This window comes from Agelaius phoeniceus, chromosome 16 (genome assembly GCF_051311805.1).
Source record: "Agelaius phoeniceus isolate bAgePho1 chromosome 16, bAgePho1.hap1, whole genome shotgun sequence".
NCBI classification, from domain to species: Eukaryota; Metazoa; Chordata; class Aves; order Passeriformes; family Icteridae; genus Agelaius; species Agelaius phoeniceus.
The window spans coordinates 7,175,643-7,196,532 of record NC_135280.1 but is presented as its reverse complement, the minus strand read 5'-3'; the positions used below and the strand labels follow the sequence as shown (position 1 = coordinate 7,196,532).

The 20,890-nt window shown below is 43.2% G+C and overlaps 1 protein-coding gene across 1 annotated transcript; it reads right to left on the bottom strand.

Annotated features, from left to right (window-relative positions):
- Nucleotides 1-284: 284 nt before the first annotated feature.
- RAC1 (Rac family small GTPase 1) lies at nucleotides 285-14,326 on the bottom strand. Its single transcript, XM_054643667.2, has 6 exons — nucleotides 14,167-14,326; nucleotides 8,037-8,108; nucleotides 6,582-6,699; nucleotides 2,814-2,876; nucleotides 1,986-2,145; nucleotides 285-1,841 (listed from the first exon to the last, which is right to left on the bottom strand). Exons 1-6 carry the CDS (start codon nucleotides 14,199-14,201, stop codon nucleotides 1,711-1,713), a joined length of 579 nt encoding a protein of 192 aa, XP_054499642.1. The 5' UTR covers nucleotides 14,202-14,326; the 3' UTR covers nucleotides 285-1,710.
- Between the last annotated feature and the right edge of the window lie 6,564 nt (nucleotides 14,327-20,890).

The following is a 20,890-nucleotide window of genomic DNA, read 5'->3' as shown; positions in this document are numbered from 1 at the left end:
GGGGAGTGGAACAGAGACCCTGTCCCCCACTGCCAGCAGCTTTAGGGCACTGCAGGAGCAGCAGCAGGAGCTGTAACAACTGCACTGAGAGGGCAAGGCCTGTGCAGAGCTGCTGCCAAGTGCTGGGTTTAGTTTGGGCTCTCAGGGGAGCACTGCCAGCCTGGGCTTTGCACACTGGCCCTGAGCAGACACGAGCACACAGGGCTGCTGGCACACAACAAGAATGTGTGCTCAGAGTGGCACAGGAATGAGACACTGGCTCAGAAACTCAAACATTACCACACTTATGATTCAAGGATTTATTAAGTCATACATGCAAAACATACTGCCAATTGCATTAGCAAAAGATCAATGTAAAAACTTCACAATTTTGCAACTTTTATTTTTAAATTTTGCTTTAGTGGTTGAAAGGGTGTAGGTCAACATCCTATTGCTGCCACTTTGGAAGGTACAGAACATGAGCACTAATTACAGAACCTCACAGACCCAAGTTACCGTTACGCGATCGCTGCCGCACATGGAGTGACAGAGAGAACACTTGGCTGCATTAGTCATGTTACAGTGGGGGACTTGCAAACAGTGATGGCTGAAAGGTTTGTCAGTTACAGAGGTTTAAAATATAAAAATTACTAAAATGTGTAAAGCTGCTTCACATGATTTTTACACCTAGTTAATAGACTAAAAGCTCCTCAGAAAGCATAACTTACTGGGTCAGAAATAACAGGAAAATGAGGATATGCTTGAACATTCTACTCTAAAAAAAAAAGAAAAAAAAAAAGCAAACTTCTATCAATCAGAAGGTTTTAAAATACAAGTTATATTGCTCAATAAGAAAAGATTCTACAAGAAAAGCATTTACTACATAAAAGTGGGAATGACTGATTCAGAATTGTACCTACCATGAATGCCCTACTTGAAATTCAAAGGAATTTACCCATGAACACCAACCTCTCTCCACTACTGCACCTCTGGGAAAATGGTTGCTGAGCTACTCTGGCAGTGTAGTGTAAGTCAGCTGTACAGTGTCAAAATACTGTCTGGCACTATCATCTCCTGATCCAACCCAATATTCCATTTATTCATCACAATAAACGCTGTCAAAAGGACTAAATACACTTCAGTAAGAATAGTTAATTTTCCAATCACAGCAGCAAGAACTAGATTGCAACCAAGCCCTTACCAATGATAAAGCATTTACACTGTGACTCAGGCGTGGCAGTCATTGCCAGAGCTGGGTGCTGGAAGCACCACCAGGCAACGGCTGTGCTGGGAAAACAGTTCAGAATAAAACACATTAGAGCACAATGTTCTGCTAATTCCCCGGTACTGTTACTTACTGTGAAAAACTAGAAAGAGATTTTGCATTTCCTACCAGAAATTAGAGTCATTTTCAAGAAGAATCTTTAAAAAACAGTTTAGTGCTTAGTGTTTGTAGCACAACAATGCGACTTAGTTCAGCAGATAGTTTGGCAACATTTAATTGAGCAAGAAGAGGATTTTAAAAATAAGGCTTTACATAGGTGTGTGTTTTCAGGAGTTTGCTCTTAGAAGGATGCAAGGTAAAGGTCATACTTTAAACAAATGAAACCATGAAATTGTCAATTGGTTGAAGAATTGATGGAAGAGAACTAATTTATAACAGAAAAAATTGGCATGTGAATGCTCCATTTGAGGAAAGCACAGGGACAAATGGGCTGGGGGAGGGTGAGTTTACAGCAGCAGACATTTTCTCTTCCTCTTCTTTACAGGAGGGGGGCACAGCACTGCTCGGATGGCTTCATCAAACACTGTCTTGAGGCCTCGCTGCGTAAGTGCTGAGCATTCGAGATATTTCACAGCGCCTGGGGGAAGCAGAGACACAGTCACAGAGCAGCTCTGCTCCCAGCTGGCTCCACAACAGAAGCCAGGGGTGCCATTTAATGAAGGTGCAAGGTCTTCCACAAACACAGCCTAGATCAGCCCCCAGTGCCCCCCTACTGCCATACCGATCTCTTTTGCCATGGCAAGGCCCTGGGGGTAGGTGATGGGCGTCAGCTTCTTCTCCTTCAGCTTCTCAATGGTGTCCTTGTCATCCCGCAGGTCCAGTTTGGTGCCCACGAGGATGATGGGGGTGTTGGGACAGTGGTGCCGCACCTCAGGATACCACTGAAAAGCACAGATAAACAATGGGGGCTCCTCTGGGGGCTGAGGTCCCTGGGGGCCCTGGAACATCACAGCTGAAAGCTCCCAGGCCTTCCCTTTACCCAGATCCCATCAGGGCAGGATTAGAAAAGGGCACATCACTGTTAGAGAAGCCAACAGCTACTCCCATACACTTTAAAATGTTGCCCATTAAGGGCTGCATTTTCCTCACACACCAGAAATGCCCTGACCTGCCCTTGCCCATGGAGACACCTCCTTGTGCAGCTGAGGTGTCTGAGGCCATGGAATATTCCCAGTTACAGAGCATGTGCAGAAGGATGCAAGGAACAAGTGCTATCAACCCAAGTTTTACATGCATTTGCTTTAAAACTCTTTTTTTCAAACGGTACTAAAAGGAAAGCTCCTGTTGGTGATCTCAGCACCTTGCTGGCTGAACACTTAAATTACTGTTATCAATGCATCAAGGAACAATTCGTACTGAAGTGCTCATGTGCCCTGAACCTCCATGACTCACAAGTTAGACAAATGGATTTCTGCTTTTCCAAACTGCGTTTCATGGGGCCTGTGGGAAAAACAATTAAAAAAAAAGCACCTAATATTTTCCAAGCTCTGCTGTAAAGTGAACAGTATGAAGAACATTCAGAAATAAAACAGTACCAGCTTATCCTTACCTTAGCACGGACATTTTCAAAGGAAGCTGGGCTCACAAGGGAAAAGCAGATTAAGAAGACATCCTACAAAACAAGGTGATAGAGTCAGCCCGACAGAGAAGCCACTGTAGAGTGCCATGAACAGGCCAATATCATCAGTATCTCCATGATGTGCCAGCCCTACCACACTTGCAAAAGGCAAGGTCAGCAATACAGTTGCACATGATAATCAGAGGCAGCTTTCCCAGTGGGAAATCCATTCCCAGGCAGCTACAAGCAGCCAGAGAGAAAGGGGGAAAAATAACAAATAGATTGCAGTCAAATTTATAATCAGCTATTGCAGTAGCCAGCAACTAGGACACTAATAATGCCTTTCAAGGGTTTTTCCCTCTAAATGTCATTTCTTCTTTACTGACCTCATCAGCATAGGATGTTGCAAAGTGTTACCTATTAATACACAACTCTAAAGTAGTCTTAGATTTCAAAGGCCAATTTCAATGGTATGAAATTAAAAAAAAAATTTACACAAGAATTGCTACAATTACTGCTTCCATACCCAAATCAAAAGCAGCTTGTTGAACTTCTTATAGAACTTCACTCCTACTGAATGCCAGTAAAAAAGAGATTAAGAACTTCTCTATAACCAAATTAGGATTGAAAACGGCATTAAAAATCTCAAAGTTCCTCCCTTTCCTTTCTAAATAATGAGAAAGCAGAAAAAAAGGGGGTATTTTAGGGATCTTGCACATCTTGCTTTTCAACTGAAGGTAAAAGATTCTAAGTAAGAGCAGGTAGAACCATTTCAGAGCATGTGCTGATAGTAAGCACAGGATACAGTTCACAGATGACACACTCCAGGTCTGCAGGCATTCAGAATAACCCCAGTATCCTCATCTGTGCTGATGCAAACTCGTAGGTGTCTCCCAAACAAGCCCAACTCTGCCCAGCCTACCTCTGCATCCGTACTCATTGCAGTACCAAGGTGCCACAGGATCAGCAGTGCAGTGTTAGTTGATTGATTGTGCTGCATTTCAAGGCATTTGTTAGGTCAGCAGCTGACATCTCACTGCTAAGCACTTGCAACCCAGTTGTTCATGCATCACCCCAAGTTTCCGTAGCAGCGTCCCAGAAGAAGAAAGAAACAACATCAAATAATGTGATACTATGGCCACTACTTCTGGTTTCCAATTCTGCTGGTTTGTGGGGACTCAAGGGCTGCACTTGAGGAGGGTCTCTCCTCCACTAGCTCCAGAGAGCTCCAAAAAGATTTGGTGTAACCACAAGGAATTACTGGAAGATCTCAGGTGTCTTGCACACTAGTAGGAAAAGCTATTTGTTTTCAAGAAAATATTTAATCTTAGCAACTCATACAAATTTGGTAACAGAGTTCTCAGATCTAGCAATTTGATAGTTCCAAGGAAAGTATTTGTTCAAAAAATAGGGGCCAATTTATCACTATCATAGGCAAGACAAGATGACAGAACTTGGAACTGAAGTTTATTTAAAGTTTTACATACGGCAATAGGTTGATCTGTCAGACTGGAAGATATATTCTTACCATTGGTTCCTCCAACCTAATAACAGTAGGAGATAAAGTTACTCCTCAAATGGATTGAAGGGAAAATGTTTTCAGTCAGCAATTTCTGCTCACAGATACTCTCAAGGAGGATTTTCTTCTTAAGAGAGACGCTGCCCTGTAATTCAGCACAACCAGCTGCACCCAGAGCAGACACCAGCCTTCCCCAGAAACCAGTTCTGCACTGTCAGGGGAAACCTGCAAGATCAAACCTCTCCCAAAAAGCACCCAACTAACAACCTCTCTTTGGTTTGGTCTCCTGAGGAAACAGATGTGACCACTCTTTCTGTCCCAACTTTTTCCTTCCCCAAATATTTGGAAATAGTAGATTTCACATGCATTAAGGAAAATATATTAAATTCCTGTCTATTTTAAGGAATAAAAAAAAATGAGTAAGGAGAAAAAGATACAAACTAATCCCTCACTGTGAAGTTACCAGCTGTTAACTGCTGGGTCACTGATCTCAGCACACACTGCCCAAGTAACCAACACCTGCTGCTTTCACCTCGCCCCAAACATCCTTCAGGTGCACAAATAGGGAAAGCAGGGCCAGGAGAACATGCAAGGGCTGAGTTTTAAATAGCACACTGAAGGAAAAGAGAGGCTGAACACAGATCCTAAAAAAAGTCAGGTTTCGTCAGCACCACTGTTCTCTTCCTCAGTGCTTTTTCTTAGTTTTGTGGGGGTGATGAATCTTTGATACTGCACAAGTCTGCAATCTGAAGACTTCTTCACAAGAACCTGAAGACTTACAGCCCCATTTCATTTTCTGCTGCAAAAAACCGCATCCAAATAACTGAAAGTACTCCAAATATAACTGTACTGAGCAGTTACACATCCTTGCACAGACAAGCCTTTTTCCCTAGGATGCTCAGACAAGGAATTATTCTGCAGTCTCAGAAAGCCACGGGTACTTTGGCAGGCTGAAGACATTTATGTGCATTCTGTCCCTTTGTCACAGACATTCTATTCCTACCAAAGATCCTTCAACATGCCTACTTCTACTTTTTGGAAAATGTTTTTATGATGTTAAGCAAAACTGAAGTTTTAAGTATCCTATAAATATCTTAGTAGTAGAGAAAAACAGCTTTCCATTGTCTCTCCTTCTAAAATAGACAGGTATTTCTGACATTTCAACTATAGTTACCCACAACTGGCAAATTCATATCAATTTTGTGTATCATAACTGATGGGGAAGCCTAATGACTGTAAGTTAGTGAGCAGTGAATTAAGGAAAGATTACTGAAAATAGCACCAGAGTTCCTTAAATAAGATTCCCATTATTCAAGAGCAGTTATGCTGTAAAGTGAAACAATTTTGCATTGTACATTGCTAGCATTTAACATATATTTGACAGTCAACAGCAAGAGTAATCAGTGCCAAAAAACCCCTGCAAATTACCCTTTCTTTACTTATAGCACAGCTCCATCAGGTAAAAGCCACTGCTGTAAAGAGATTACAAAACCACCTGTACAAAGATTAACTGTAGCTGAAGTCCCCCTGGAAAGAAGGAAGCAGATCACTTCAGTGTTGTCCTTGAACATGGAGAGGTGCAGGATGCAGGCAGGATTTAACCAGTTTGACACAGGGCAGACAGAAGCACGTTTGTATGGGTGTCACAGCACAGCTCCAGCAAGCAGTAAAATAACCACGGGCTGAGCACACTGCAAAGCTGGGACACCACAGCCTCTGTCAACAGCGATAATCTCTTCATTCAGTGCTGCCTCTTTCACATGTAGAACATCTTCACACAGACTAAACAATATCAAGTGCTTAGCAGTGACAGTGTCAGGTTGCAGCCAAACATGGCCTAAAACCAAAAACAAACCCTGCCTTTGGCAGGCATGCTAACCTTAAAATCAATGGACTAGCTGATGGGACTATTCACCGAGATTTTTTGAGCTAGTTTTGGGGTGGGTTTTTTTTATTTTAAATCGAGCCTTCTAGACAATTCTGTGGCTGCAACTACACAAAACCCAGCAAGTACCAGTGCACACAAATACACAGGGCATGCAAATTTTAACTTTTTTACAACTGCACACACTCCAGAGATTATAAATGACAGCTACAGCACAAGAAATAAAAAAGGGTCGCTGTTACTAATAAATACAACTCCAGGTGTGATAATGTTTGCCTTATGTTGAGAAAGAAAAATGCTTTATGTTACAAGGCTGTAGGGAGTGCTCTGGTTTCACCCTGCAGCTCGCTCTTACTGTTTGCGGGTAGGAGAGCGGACGTAGTCTGTCATAGTCCTCTTGTCCAGCCGTGTCCCACAAACCCAGGTTTACCGGTTTTCCATCAACCATTACATTGGCAGAGTAGTTGTCAAAACTAAAAATAAAGAGAGAGCTAGCTGCATTAGCTTGCAGTAAAATAAGGCACCCAAGGATTTTTCCCTCACAGAGGGAAAAAAACTGGGAAAAGTGGGGAAGGGAACATTTTCATTGCATCCATCAGCTCCCCAGAGACTGTAAAGTTGTTCCTTAAATAACAAGCGTGACATTGAGTAATGGAATAAAAATTTATACACAACAGACTTGGTTCAGGCTGAGCAGAAGTGATCTGTCATGGCTCTTCCAAATGGAAGTGTTAATCCCAGTGAGTACTGGAAAGCAGGTGAAAGCTTAGCAAGCACTTTCCAGTCTTAGTGGGACATTCAGCAAATTAATCTGTCTCATGGTGTGAGATTTAGAACAGAAGATACAGGAACAACAACCAAGAAATCCTTAATGACAACAGTAGGTAAGAAGAAAGCTAATTAATCCTGCTAATGAAAACCCCCTCCAATGAAATATCAAAGCTCATAACCGGGGGCCAGTGGAGGCATTGTTTTTATCTCATCACTGCCGTGGGTGCAGAGGTGTAAAGTTCACTGGGAACACAAGACATTGTAATGCAAAAACTCGAATTTAAGACCAAAAAGGAGGAAACAGCAGTAACTAAGGCAACAAGGCCTTGGACAGGTAACAAAAGTCATCTATAAACCTCATTAGAATGTATTTTGTTGTCTGAAAAAGCTCATCAATACTTCAGGGAGCAGCATAGCCAGATGAAAATACAGAGACATCTGAAAAGGGGAAAGAAGGTGTACATGTATAAAACAGACCCAACAGGCCCAGGAAAAGAGAACTGCACTAATACTGATACTGACAAATCCTTATGTGAAAGAAAAAGGGAAGCACCAGAATAAATGAGTCCCCACAGTCTCGCCCGAGGAGCCAAAAAGCCGTGGCTGCTTAGACCAGGATTGGCAGTAGCACAAAAAGTGGAAGGAACAAATAAACAAAAAATCACCAGCCATGTAAGACAACTGTTTCTGACTATGATATAATGTTTGACAAGCTGTTCAGCCTTGGGACTGCTTATTATGAATGACATTAGAGACAGAAACACACTATTGTGGAAGAGAACAACCTCTGGTAAAATGTTAGCAAATGTTAGTCCCTAATCAGGCAGGCCCAGAGGGCACAGAGAGCCAGAACCGAGCCAGAACCCAGGGACCATCAGCAAGCACTGGGGTGACTGTGCCACAGGAAAGCTCAAAGTGCTCCTCACACACCTGAGGGGTGCTTGCAGCCAAATCAAACAATTCAGTTAAGGAATCTGGAATGGCAGCAGGCACTGAGAAGCTGACAGGAATGAGTTCTTTGGATTTCACAAGTACTTACACCGTGGGTATGTACTCTCCAGGAAATGCATTGGTTGTGTAACTGATGAGTAGGCATGTTTTACCTACAGCACTGCAAAGAAAGAAAGTTCACATGTAAAACACATTCATCTTGAATAACAAGAAATAATATTCCTGTAGGGGGAAAAGACTAATTACATCCAGACACCCAAGGACAACTGAACATCTCCAGTCACTCCTGTGCAGGAAAACAGCTGACAGACTGCAGCTTTAAAATTACTGGCAATGAAAACACACCTAGTATATAAACATCCATTTTGTGAAGTGATAAATTACCCAATTTTGTTTATTTTTAATCACAAAAACCCCCAAAAAACCCACATGAATTAATTAGACCACTAATATCTCCTAGTCATCTGACTGAATACTCAGAAAGATGGCCTTCTTCCAACTCTCCGAAATGATAAAGAAACTGAGAATATTTCCAGATACCCTTACACAATTCCAAAACTCTTATCTTTTCCAGAAAATTGTATACTTGCATATAAGTGAAGTTAAAGAAAGCTTGAAAAGTATAATTTCTCAACACATCATTACTTTGGAGTATTTAAGGAATGAATACAAAAGATAACTCTCATATTATTTACTGCTATTACAAAGTGACTCCCCACATGCATTCACTCAAATATTTCATTAACTGATTTATAGATAAATTACATTCCAGGATTGGAGAACTTGGAACAGCAAACCTCTTCCTACTGATCTAATTCACAAGAGCCTCAGATGGGGGCAGGACAAGGCTCTGTTCCAGGATTCCTTCAAAACTCTGGCAGCCAACTCCTTCCCTCTCTACCCTCCCCCCACATCTTAGCTGGAGTCAAACATTTGATTAATGACAGCATTCAATTTTTATTACAGTTTCAATTAAGTGTTGGAAAACTTGAAACCGGGCCTTATTTCTCTTTTTAAAATAGTATCTGCAAGGAGTGTGACACTGCAGCCTGGTTCCCTAGCAGTGCACAATCCTTTGACCCTGTGAGATTCCAGGGATGCTGCCAGACAGCCCGATCCCCTTCCTGCTCCTGGCCAGGGAAAACTGCATTGTCTTGCAGATGTTTTATCACCACAGCCATTCCCTCCGAGCCAGTCAGCAGCAACTTTGGTGCACCCACACGTAATGGTGTCATTAGGATGAGGTTTGACTCATGAGCCTCCTGAGCTCAATCCTTCACCAGTGAATTTGAGCTGTGTCATATCCATAAGTCACGGCTCAACCTTAACCAAGGTCCCTCCATTCCACTTTAAGCAGTTCCTCACAGCATTAGCCCAAGAAGGTATTTGACAGCACCTTCTGACATCACCTGAAATGCTCCAGCTACAGAAGAGACACTTCAGTGTGCAAAATTATTTGGGATTTTGTCCCACACACTCATTTTTAATTGTAATTTGCCTTATGTTTCTTAGCTAATACCTGCCATAACACCCCATCTGCTGCAACTCTCATCGTTCCAGGCAGTTTTCCACCCTGGTTTTGTCACCTGCCTCTAAGACACCAGCTCCTCACCCAGTCTGAGGGTTTTTTCCTTTCAGCACACACTCTCTTTACCAAGCTATAATGGCATCATGAAAGGAGGCATTTAATTCTGTTCTCATTAAGTACAATCTCTGAACATTCCCTCGTTGTAAAAGGTCTGAGATATACTTGTGCTCAAAAGTAGATGGATTTGCCCTTAAAAAAACAGTTGTGTGGGAAACAAGGAGAGTTCACCATGCAGATACCTGTTTAACAGCTGTCAGAGAGGAGATCCCATCTTAGCTCTGAACTAACTCTAACGAGCCAGAACAGGGAGTTAAGGAAAGTTATTCCTCCCCCATAAGGACAACTTGCTATTTTAGCTGCCTGCTGCTGAGCTAGATCAGTTGGGATGTGCTGTGAGCTGCTCTCACACACCCAGCGGCTGTGCTGGGCCAGCTCGCCAAGGACAGCTGGGAAAACCTTCAGGATCCCGAGTGCAGCAACAGCCAAACGCTCTGGGAAATCTCTTGAGGCACAGACACAACTCATTCTCACGCCTCTGGAACCTGTCTGGGCTGACACTTCAGCTTCCAGTCAGGGCATCACAGGTAATTTGAGCTTCCAACAAATTCATGTTGAACTCAACATTTTCAGCAGCAGATCAAGAACTATTCTGTGCATCCAGGCTCCTTTGCCTGCCTTGCACTGAAACTCCCGAGTCTGCTCTGGCTAATCAGAACAGCACAGGAAGGTGGTGAGAGATTTCATTCCAAGCTCAGAAGTGCCTGTAGTGTGTTTCTGCAGCACCAATCAGCCAGAGCCATTTAAACAAGAAAAAACACGTTCCACAACCCCATTTCAGATGTACTCCAACCAGGTTTCCTGCCTTCCTTGCCTTCTGGCTCACTGCCACACGAATCAGATCATTATGGTCACCAGTCTTAAAAATAAACACTAATGCCTACCTTTATAAAGTACATTCTCTAAGTGCTTTATCAACTTTTTTAGACTACTAATTTCTGTAATAAAGCACTCCCCTAAAGAGAATTCCAACTGTTTGGCAAAGTTTAAATCTTTACACATAAAGGCTGAGACTAAGAATCTAAAATAACACCAAGATTAGTCATAAGATTTCTAGCAACTACTTAATCACAGTTCTGTCCACCCACTATTACATAAATGAAACTAGCAACACTTGACTGTCATTAAAAACATGGCCTGCAGAAATCCAGCTTTAAATGCTTAACAAAACTACCTTAACAAAAGACAGCAAAGTCCCTTTTTGATTCTGAGTAGCACCCAGAAATCAATGTATTACCACATCTGTATAACCACATATGTACTAATTCCTAAGAACAAAACATATCTTCTCTTTATTTAAGCTAACAAGTTTTATGAAGTTTCCCCACTGTAGCAGAGCTCCTTGGAGCCATGCTTTACCTGTAAACAGGGGGCAACCTTCACACAAGGCTTTGCTTGTGCCATTTCCCTCTTTCTCTGAAGACACGACCTCCCCCTCTGGCAGACAGGATGCCCAGGTCTGAGCTCAGGCACTCAAGAGCGGCTGAGATTTCCCGAGTACCACCCTGGGATCAAGAGTTCAGCACTGCTGTACAGGAGGTTTAGCTACACACAGCTCTCAGATAAGCTCCATTACTCAATGTGCCACACCCTCTCCCAAATACGCTCTTCAGGACTTAGAAAACTGCTTTTTAAAGAACTTTTTCAGTAACACGAGTTACCAAATTTCAAGTCATTGCACTTTCTCTGGGTGGCACGGGAGGGATCCGAGGTGTTCAGTGTCTCACACAAACACCGCACCACACTCAGTAAGGAGCCAATTCACCGTACACACACCATCCCCTTCTCCCCAGCCATCAAAGCAAATACACAGAAAAAAAGCACAGCTTTAGCACACAAAGGCCTCAGATCAAGCAGAATTCCAAACAAGAACTCCTAAATTACTGCTCTTACAGCATTTCCACAATTAAAAAATGCCTACAACAAAAGAGCATGAAGTGCTCAACTTCTGTGGCACCTAGCAATTGGTGATTTCTCCCAAACACAGAACTTCTGACATTACACAACACCACTGGAGGTTTTGTACCACTGAACAGCTGCCTTTTTGGAGTGAAAACAAAAGCTGCTAAAAATAACTTCCACCAATGCTTTTTCTCCAGTGTCAATCACCAGCACCTCCTGCAGTAACTCCAGCGGCTGCTCTTCATCTGTCCTGCACATTCCTCCTCCTCTCTAGCAATCATGACAGCTCAAAGCAACAGTTGTCATTCATTTTCCCCCAAACAATCCCCACAGCTAAATAAAAAAAAAACAAGGGAGAAATATGATAGCCCAAACTAGCACACATGCCACACTTTCTATCCTAGTCAAGTTAGTTGTCCAAGCATGCACAGGTCAAAACTCTAAGAACAAAAAGTGATTTACATACGAGAAACAGCCTACTCATTAACAAAATAGAAAAATAACCACAGGTACTTCTAAAGTTTGTTTATTTTTGTTCCTAGCAGATCTCTGTGGAGGGTAGGTAAAACAATACCCAAGTTTTATATTACATAAGCAAATCTTTAACCTGCATTGTTTTACAGGAACACTAAAACTTTGGCCTTATCTAAGCCAAACAAGACGTTTCCTAGAATACCTGCAATGCTGGAGTTCTTGAAGCAGCAACAGCACAAAGAAAGACAAATAGTTAATTGTATTTTAAAAACAGTGCACAGGGAATGGCCAAAAATGAGCAACAGTACCTGAAAGAACCTTAAGAAAGATTTGTTTCTAACTAAAGAGGAAGGAAAATAAATTAAACTACTGTATTTTGTTCACACATCTGTACAAAAGTCAGGTAGAACCACACCAGCTACATTTCCAAGACAGAGAACAACAGAAGTGCTAGGAAGAAGGATGGTTTACAAAGCAAATGACCAAAGAACTGTTCTGTTGAATGAATTACTGAACATTCTAAAGCTGGTTTGTGCTGAGTTCTCACTTCTAGAGGAGGAAGTAGACTGAACCTTATCCCCACCCAAACATGATGCATCACACTTATTTACAGCATTGTAAATACAGAGTTCGGATGAATTTTTAAAAAACCAAACATATACGTATACATATATAGTAGAAAAGCAATTTTGTTGGGTTTAAATTCAATATAAGCAAAAGAGCAGTCCACAGTTACCCTATCTGGCATCAAAGAATTACACTGCTATGACAATGGTTTATTGAGATACCACTTTCATGTTCATATGGTTCCAAATCATACATAGTGATTCAAAACAACTTTGGCACACTGTAAGGTTTATCTTTCACTGTAAGGTTTATCTTTCAGCCAAACTTTGCTGCCTTTTTAGGGATTTCACATCCTTAAAAACAAATCAACAACCCCCCCCAAACACACACAAATAACTTCAAAAATAAGGCACCATGTGAAATTACAGACCACTGTACTGAGTCCATTTAGCTACACTTCACCCCTCTGTAATCTACAAAAGTTTGCTGTGATACCAATTATGCTCAGTCTACACTAGGATTTTTGTTTCTCCTAAAAGAAAAAAAAAACAACTCAAACTGCATAAGACAAGTCTTGTTTTCCAGCTGGACTGGGATGTTCCCCTGAGCTCTGACACGCAGGAAGAGAGAGAATCCCTCTGAGCTGAGCAGAACAGAATTGTGGAGAATATTCAAAAATACCAAACACAAACCCTTTTCTCAATTCCAGCACTCCTCACACTGAAATCCAATTATTAAACTTGAGTTAACTCAATTCAGAAAGCATCCTCAACTTGTTTCACATATAAGTAACACCATATTAAAATACTGTAGGTGTAACCAGTCCTTACAGACAAGTATATCATTAACTATTTGTATTTCAAGGGCCTATCATTCTCCTGTAGACAGGAGCCTTACAAGACCAGATGTCTGCAGGCAAAAAAATCAGTTTCTGCCCAAAAGCATTTATGATCTGCATAGAGTTGAGCCCATTTCACTCAGTTTTACTGCAAAAGTCAGATGTCAAAAACCAAGATCTTAAAAGGGAGCAAGTTTGTTACTTTCACAAAAAAGTATTTCAAATCAATATTAATTTTTGCATATAATTAAAACCACAGTAATTATTTTAATACACTTGGACTACTTCGGTGATGAAAGAACCCCAGCAAGCAGTGGCAGTGCAGGGACGCGGCCCGGCCTGCCCAGCACACCCTGTTCATTCACGGCGGCCGCTTCTGCCCGCACCAAGGCGAAACGCTCGGCACCAGCACGGCCCGGCCCCGGAGCACCGGCCCCGCGGCGCTGCGGGCTCGGCCCGGAGACGCGCCCGGCCTGCGGACCCCGCACACCCCGGCTCCGCCGCGCCCGCGCTCCCCTCCCCGCCGGCAGCAGCGGCGGCAGCAGCAGCAGGAAGCCGCGGCCGCCACCCACCCGCCCCCGGCCGCCCGCCCGCCACGGCCCGGCCCCGGCCCCGGCCCCAGCCAGCCCCGCTCCCTCAGGACGGCCGGGCCGGGCCGCGCCCGCGCCCCGCGCCGGGATCGCCCACACCCCGCGGCGGGGCCCGGGCTCCGCTCCCGCCCCGCGGCCCGATACCCCCAGGGCCGGCGGAGCGGCTCAGGGCCGGGCCCGGCCGAGCGTCCCTCGCACTTACCCGTCGCCCACCACCACACACTTGATGGCCTGCATCGGGGCTGCTGCTGAGCGGAGCAGGGAGCGGCGGCCGCCTCCGCCCTGAGCCTGGAGCAGGGACGAGGCAGCGGCACCACCCAAGGCGGGGAGGGAGAGGGCGGACTGCGGGCGCAGGAAGCGGCGCCGCGCTCACATCCGGCCGGGCCGCGGCGGGGCCGCCTCACGGGCGGTGCCTCGGCTGGGGCGGGAGCGGGCGGAGGGCCGGAGCTCCGCTCCTAGACTGGGTCAGTAGCACAGCCCCGGCCCTTGATCCGTGCGTGGTGTGTTCAGGCGGAGCCGTTCTGAGCGGGGATGTCAGCGCTGGCACTGCTGGCACAAGCCCGCAACCCGGTCAGGGACAGCGGGCTGGGCAGCGTCCCACAGCAGCCCCGTGGTGGGTAACAAGTCGCTCTCGAACACAGAGCTGCCTTTGACACCACCGTGTATCCCGTCTATCCCGCCTGGCACCCATCGTGCAGCAATCTCCTGAAGCACATGAATGTGTTTACCCCACAGACGTACTGAGCACGTGTAACTCAGCTCACCCCAGCGTTCCCCCGCTGCTGCTGTGGGCACGTGCCCACTTTCCCCAGCCAGGCACCTGCCACGGGACCATCTCTCTCACTGTGCCACCATTGCAGAGGCAGTTTGTTTCCCTTCATCCTTGGATCTTTGCACCCTCCTCCCTCCTCTCGTTATCCTGTGTGTGACGTTAATTGTGCTGGCAAGTTTTAGATCAGATCAGTGCACATTCAGCCTTCTCAAGATGGCAGAACTCAGAGACTGTCAGGCCTCACAGAGCTTTGGGTTTCCTTTTTCACTCAAGCAAACCAGTTATTTCCATGAAATAGTGAAGCAGAAGTCAAGCAGAGCAGGTCTAATGATCCCAGGAGTCTTAATTTCTACAATTAGTTCTTGCCATAGCTCTACTTGCCAGAGCATGTCCTGGTTGGGCTGATGCACAGGAGCACTGTTCCCTTTGCTTGCGTTGCCATCTGTTCCTGGTAGAAGTGTGAGGAGAAGACCCATGCACACACTGCTCCTGCAAAGTTGGGAGGAATGAAACCACCAGCAGGGGTGGTCTTCCAGTGATTTGATCACCTCTTAATTTCAGAACATTTCTAAGTTATTTTGATACCACACAATGCAACTTCATCAGTGGACAGAGCATTCCAAGACAGTTACTCCCTTTCATTTTTCTTTCATTGAGCAGAAGTAATTCTCAGATATTTCCCATCAGAGAGGAAATCCTACCACTGTGAACCTAAAGCTATTTTTGCAACACTTGTATGTCCGTGTTCCCTCACACAGATGGAACCTGGAGTGAGTTGTCACGTAAGATCAGTATCGTTAAAGCCAAGCCTGTGCTGCTGGCAATGGCACCGCGCTGTGCCCACAGGAGGGAGCTGCGGGCGGGACGGGGAGCTGCGGGCAGGACCGGGAGCTGCGGGCAGGACCGGTGGGTGCGGGCAGGACCGGGGGGTGCGGGCAGGACCGGGGGGTGCGGGCAGGACCGGGAGCTGCGGGCAGGACCGGGGGGGGTGCGGGCAGGACCGGGGGGTGCGGGCAGGACCGGGGGTGCGGGCAGGACCGGGAGCTGCGGGCAGGACCGAGGGGTGCGGGCAGGACCGGGGGGTGCGGGCATGGTCCCCGCGCTCCTGCTGCTCCCGGGGCCTCGGAGATCCCGCACAGGAACAGGGCAGCACCACCGGCGTCTGACTGATGTCACACCCGGGACATGGCAAGATTCCAGGGATTCATAAAACTGCTTCTGATTTTCCACCACCTATCTCTTCCTTCACTGGTTCTTTTTTTATCCAGTGTATAACAGAGGGGCGATTAGAGCTTTTTCTATGAAAAAGAGGTACAGCAGCATTTACAACATAATTTCAAAATAGCAACAAAGACAAGGATGAAGGCTGTAACAGACAAAACACTTCAGCACTAATTGTTTTATGATCCTGTCATGAGACAAGCATTATCTTTTTACGTATGTTCTTCTCAGTGCTCATCCACCCTATTGTTTTGGGATCAATTGTTTTGCACTGTCAAAAAATATTTAAGTTAAAACACAAGGCATAGTTTAAATAGGTTTTAAATTGACAATTTTATACTGAATTTGGTATATAATTGACAACATTAGAAAATACCTACAGAAATACTTACTGTTAGTCATTAAAAATAATATTACAGTTTGGGTAGATGATGATAATGGCAATATATTTAGACAATTTTCCTCCACACATTTGTAAGTATTTATTTCCTCAAATGTTATAGAAAATGCCATTTTGAATTTTTAAAAATTTTGCATTTGAAATCGTAGCTGATATCTCTCTTCCATTAGCTTTATTTGTCCTGGCAGACAATTGTGTGTATGCTCCTTAAAATACATGATGTGATAATTATTCTGTTGTGAAACATTACTATATTCCAGCTACATTCTATTTCATTCTTGCATCTTTTTTGGTTCACCTAGTATGCAGTGTGTTTGTTTTTAAAGAGAAAAAGATAACTTACATCATGCTACAAATACTCAACACTTTGCAGGTATGGATTTTTCCCTGAGAGTGAGAAGAAAGAACAACATGGAAACTTACAGGATGAAACATAGGGCAAAGGAGTGAAGTTAATAACAGACAACTTATTAGAAGAATTCTCAGTTGGATACATATGATTGCAGTGCTGAGTTGTACACAGAATAGTTACAAATGCACCTCACAGAGGAGTAGGATGGAAGAAAATAATGAATGGCAGTGACAATAACCCATTATAAATCTTTCCATACCTCTGATAAAATCATGAATCATACAGCTGAGGCTTAGATCAGTCTCAATATTATTCCACACTCTATCATCTTGTCTTCTCTCACCATTACAATTCCTGTTGAAAGCCTTTTTCTTAGACAACAAGAAGAAATCATTATTTAAGATTGTTTGGGATAGTGCCTGAATGTGTGCATTGTGTGTGTGCTGGCACTGAGGGAGGATTATTCTCCCTTGTGGATGGGGAGTGGCAGGGTAATCACCCTGATGCAATACCAGAAAGTTCTACTCACCATGACACAGACTATCAACGTTACAGAGACAGTAATTATTGGCACTTTTGTAGTATCTTTCATCCCCAATTATTACTGTGCTCTGTGGCTGACAGCTCATGAATGAAGGCACAGGGAAATAGAGAAGAGCCAGTGTACACTTTGTCCAGGGAAACAAGCAGAACACCTGGCAGTGATTCACAGTGTCTCCCTTCCTCACAGTGACACCTCCAGCTGACTGGGGTTCTGTTCAGCTGCTGCAGGACACAGCATGTACAACTCTGAGGTCAAAAGTAACCTTCTGTTCTTAACAATAATGGAAAAACTGGTTCAGGGTGAAAAGCTGCAACTGGAATTCACCTGGAAACTGGGGCTTGGACTAAAGTGCAAAAGCCAATTCTATGTGAGGCAGAGGTGTGAAGGGTCAGAGGGTGGAATAAAGTTTTCAGCATATTGCACTCTTCTTTCTTTAGATAATTTCTATCAAAACCAGAAGCAAAACCCCCCAAACCTCACACAAAACAGAAAGACCTTACTGGAGAAAATGGGCTTTCCAGATGCTTTTTCATCTTAAAATAGCTGACATAATTGTCTGTAAGAATTGTAATTAAGGCTTGACCCTAATTTGGGTTGGTGGCAAAAGTCAGGTATTTAATGAGGCAGTATTAAGAAAGAAGTCAACGTTAGACAGCAGTGAGGATTCAAAATTCCTTCCTGGACTCAGGTTCCACCTGTGGTGCTATCCACCTTTCTGGCCTGTCACTCTCTGAGCCCCTCTGCCCTCTGGTTTTAAATCCAGACAGTAGTTCTTATTCCAGCTATTTGGACAGTAGCTATTACCTAAAGCTTCTCACCTAAAAGTTGCCTGAGATGCCAAGTTTTTTGCTTAATGATGTTTGAATTCTTTAGTTGATATCTCTTTGTCAAGGTAATGGAGCACATATTTTTAATTGGGGAAAGTGGCACTATTGCTGTGGAGGAAAATCAGAGAACTTGGGGAAGTACCCTGACAGAAAATTAATGTTAGAAAATATTCTAATCCAGAAGTAATGGATAGATATTCCAGGCAAACAGTTTTGGCATGATTAGCTTCCTGAGTGTTGAAAAAACCCTGTACTTGCATGTGATATGTACACTGTTCAAATATAGCAGTCAGTCTGCTCTAGAGGAACCAAAGCCAGCAATAAAAAAGGAACCACAAGTTTTAAATGTCAGCATTTGCTGCATCAGAGAGAACAGATTAAAGGAGCATAAAAATCAAATGTTAGGATGTAAATCTTTACATTATTAATAAAGCATTCTAAAATAAATGCATCCCATTCATGTGATTCTAGCATAGATGATTTCTCTGGTATCTGAATAAAACAGAAACAAGTCCTGTATTTTCTTTAGGTAGTTCTGATCAATCTCTCTTCTGTCAGGAATTTCAGTTACAAAAACCACATAAGGCTCTGCATTCACTGATGTCTGCCCCCAGGTTTAGCAGGCAGTAACAGACAGTGCTTCAACTGTTGTGGGAGGCCATGGGACTACACACAGTAATCACAGCCATATACTGGGAGCTTTTGGAATAGAGGCATCATTATATATTTATAAACAACCACCTGACACTTCTCTCTGTGTTTTTCTCTTCAGTTTTTTATCCCCTTTAACTCCCTCAGCAGAAATATGGGAATAAGCCTTTCATAGGCATCACATCATGCCCTGAGGTGAGGCATTGCTGAAACACACAGACATGGAAGCTGCAAGGGCCTCTCAACTTCCATCTTGATATCAAACATTTCACAGAAATGAGCCTTAAAATAGCAAGAAAAGGGTATCAAGGTTTAACCATGACACAAGCCCACTTGGTATTACTGCCTTCCATTGTCCAGTCATTTCTCACATGAATAAAGCCAAAAGCTACAAGCTGTGATGTGGCCCCTGATTTCCTTAGAAAGATTTCATGTTTGTTTTGCTCCAGACTTGCAGACAAGCTTATGGACTTCAGCAGAGCTAGGACCTAAAAAAGGACCAAACCTTCTGTGCTTGGTTTGTCTGAGAACAGATGGAATGGGAAGAAGCCTACTTCCTCCTGTCATGCTGCACAGCTGTGACTCACATCCCAGCTGAACAGCTTCTCTTGGAGTGGAGAGCAAGACAAAAACCAGACAAAAAAAAAACCATAGCACATTAGGTCAAAGCCAAAAATTAAAATCAGGGTTCATCATACAGCACGGTCAACACTTGAAACAGAAATGCACATTTATTACAGAAACAAGACAATTATTAAAAAGTGATTATATATTCTGGGATCTATTACTCACTGGGACCATTTGTGGAAATTTTGAAGAACTTTTAAGAGTAGTAGATATAATAAATAAATACAAAATAGCTTTTTTTTGGCATAAATAGAATATACAAATTGTATGAAAACCTACAGTCTTTTTTCCCCCCAGAAGATAAAGATGTTCTCTATGCAACAGAAAAACACAAGTCAGGGCTGAGAAGCAAAAGTGAGATGATGGCATTAAAGTGATGGAAAATGATCTCTACAGGCATCAGCTGCAAACTGCATGTCAATAGTTTTGGTTTCTGCATACTAAAGTAATCAGTGTTTTAGCTAAATTGAAAATGATTTTACCACCATGACAGAGCTGAAACCAAAAGAGGAAGTGTGGGATGCCTTTGAGGTTTAGTTCACTATCAAAATAATTAGCTAATTTCCAAATCTTCATGTGACAAAATCTGGTAAATCTCTTCAATTGGTATTCAATTGCATTATCTGCTAATTTCTTTGTTGGAAAGCTAAAGAGTGTTTTATCAATCTCACTATTTAATGAAATAATTAGATCCAAATAAATACTGATGCTAACTTGTTATTATGACCTAATTTATTAATTATATTGCCTATTTTAGGGTAGAAAGATTAATTTACTCTTAATCAAGATTTTAAAATTGATACTGTGTCACTCATGTTGCAATGTGCAACATGAGCCAGAACTAATGAGACTGGCAGACATCTACTGGTAAATATAAAGTTAATCTGCTTCCTGATTTAACCTTTGTCTATCCTACATGGTTTTCCAATTAGTAATGGAAAGCTGCTGAATGTCCTGCTCTGGAATGATTCTTTCTCTATACATTAGCTTGATTCTGTGTCAATAAAATAGTATTTTATAAGAAGTTTAGGTCAATGTATTGATTTTTCTGTTTCATTTCATTTATTGAAAGTTGATTGAGTGGAAACTGTAAAGAACAGTTCTAGGGCAAAAAAAGGGGGCCATGTCCAAAAATTATATTGGTCAACTATTCATCTGTTGGGACATTTTTGCCTACTTGAAAGTGTCATTATGGTAATTTATCTCAAAGACCTTCCTGGGAAATGTTTGCAAAATGTTTTTAAAATCTTGTGTGTAACCCAGACCTGAACAGCGTATTTTTAATTCATTATGTAACTCAAATATTGGCTTGAAAGGCAAAGCAAGCATTTCCTTGTGACAGCAGCTGGCTCACTGAATTTATCACATGGCTGTGTAAACAACAAAATAACAAAAACATGCACCCAAACCCAGAAACCATCACTGACATTTCACACTGAAAGAGAGTGGGTTTAGATGTTCGGGGAAAATTCCCCCATGTGAGGGAGGTGAGGCCCCGGCACAGATTGTTGTGGAGAAGCCCGGCAGTGTCC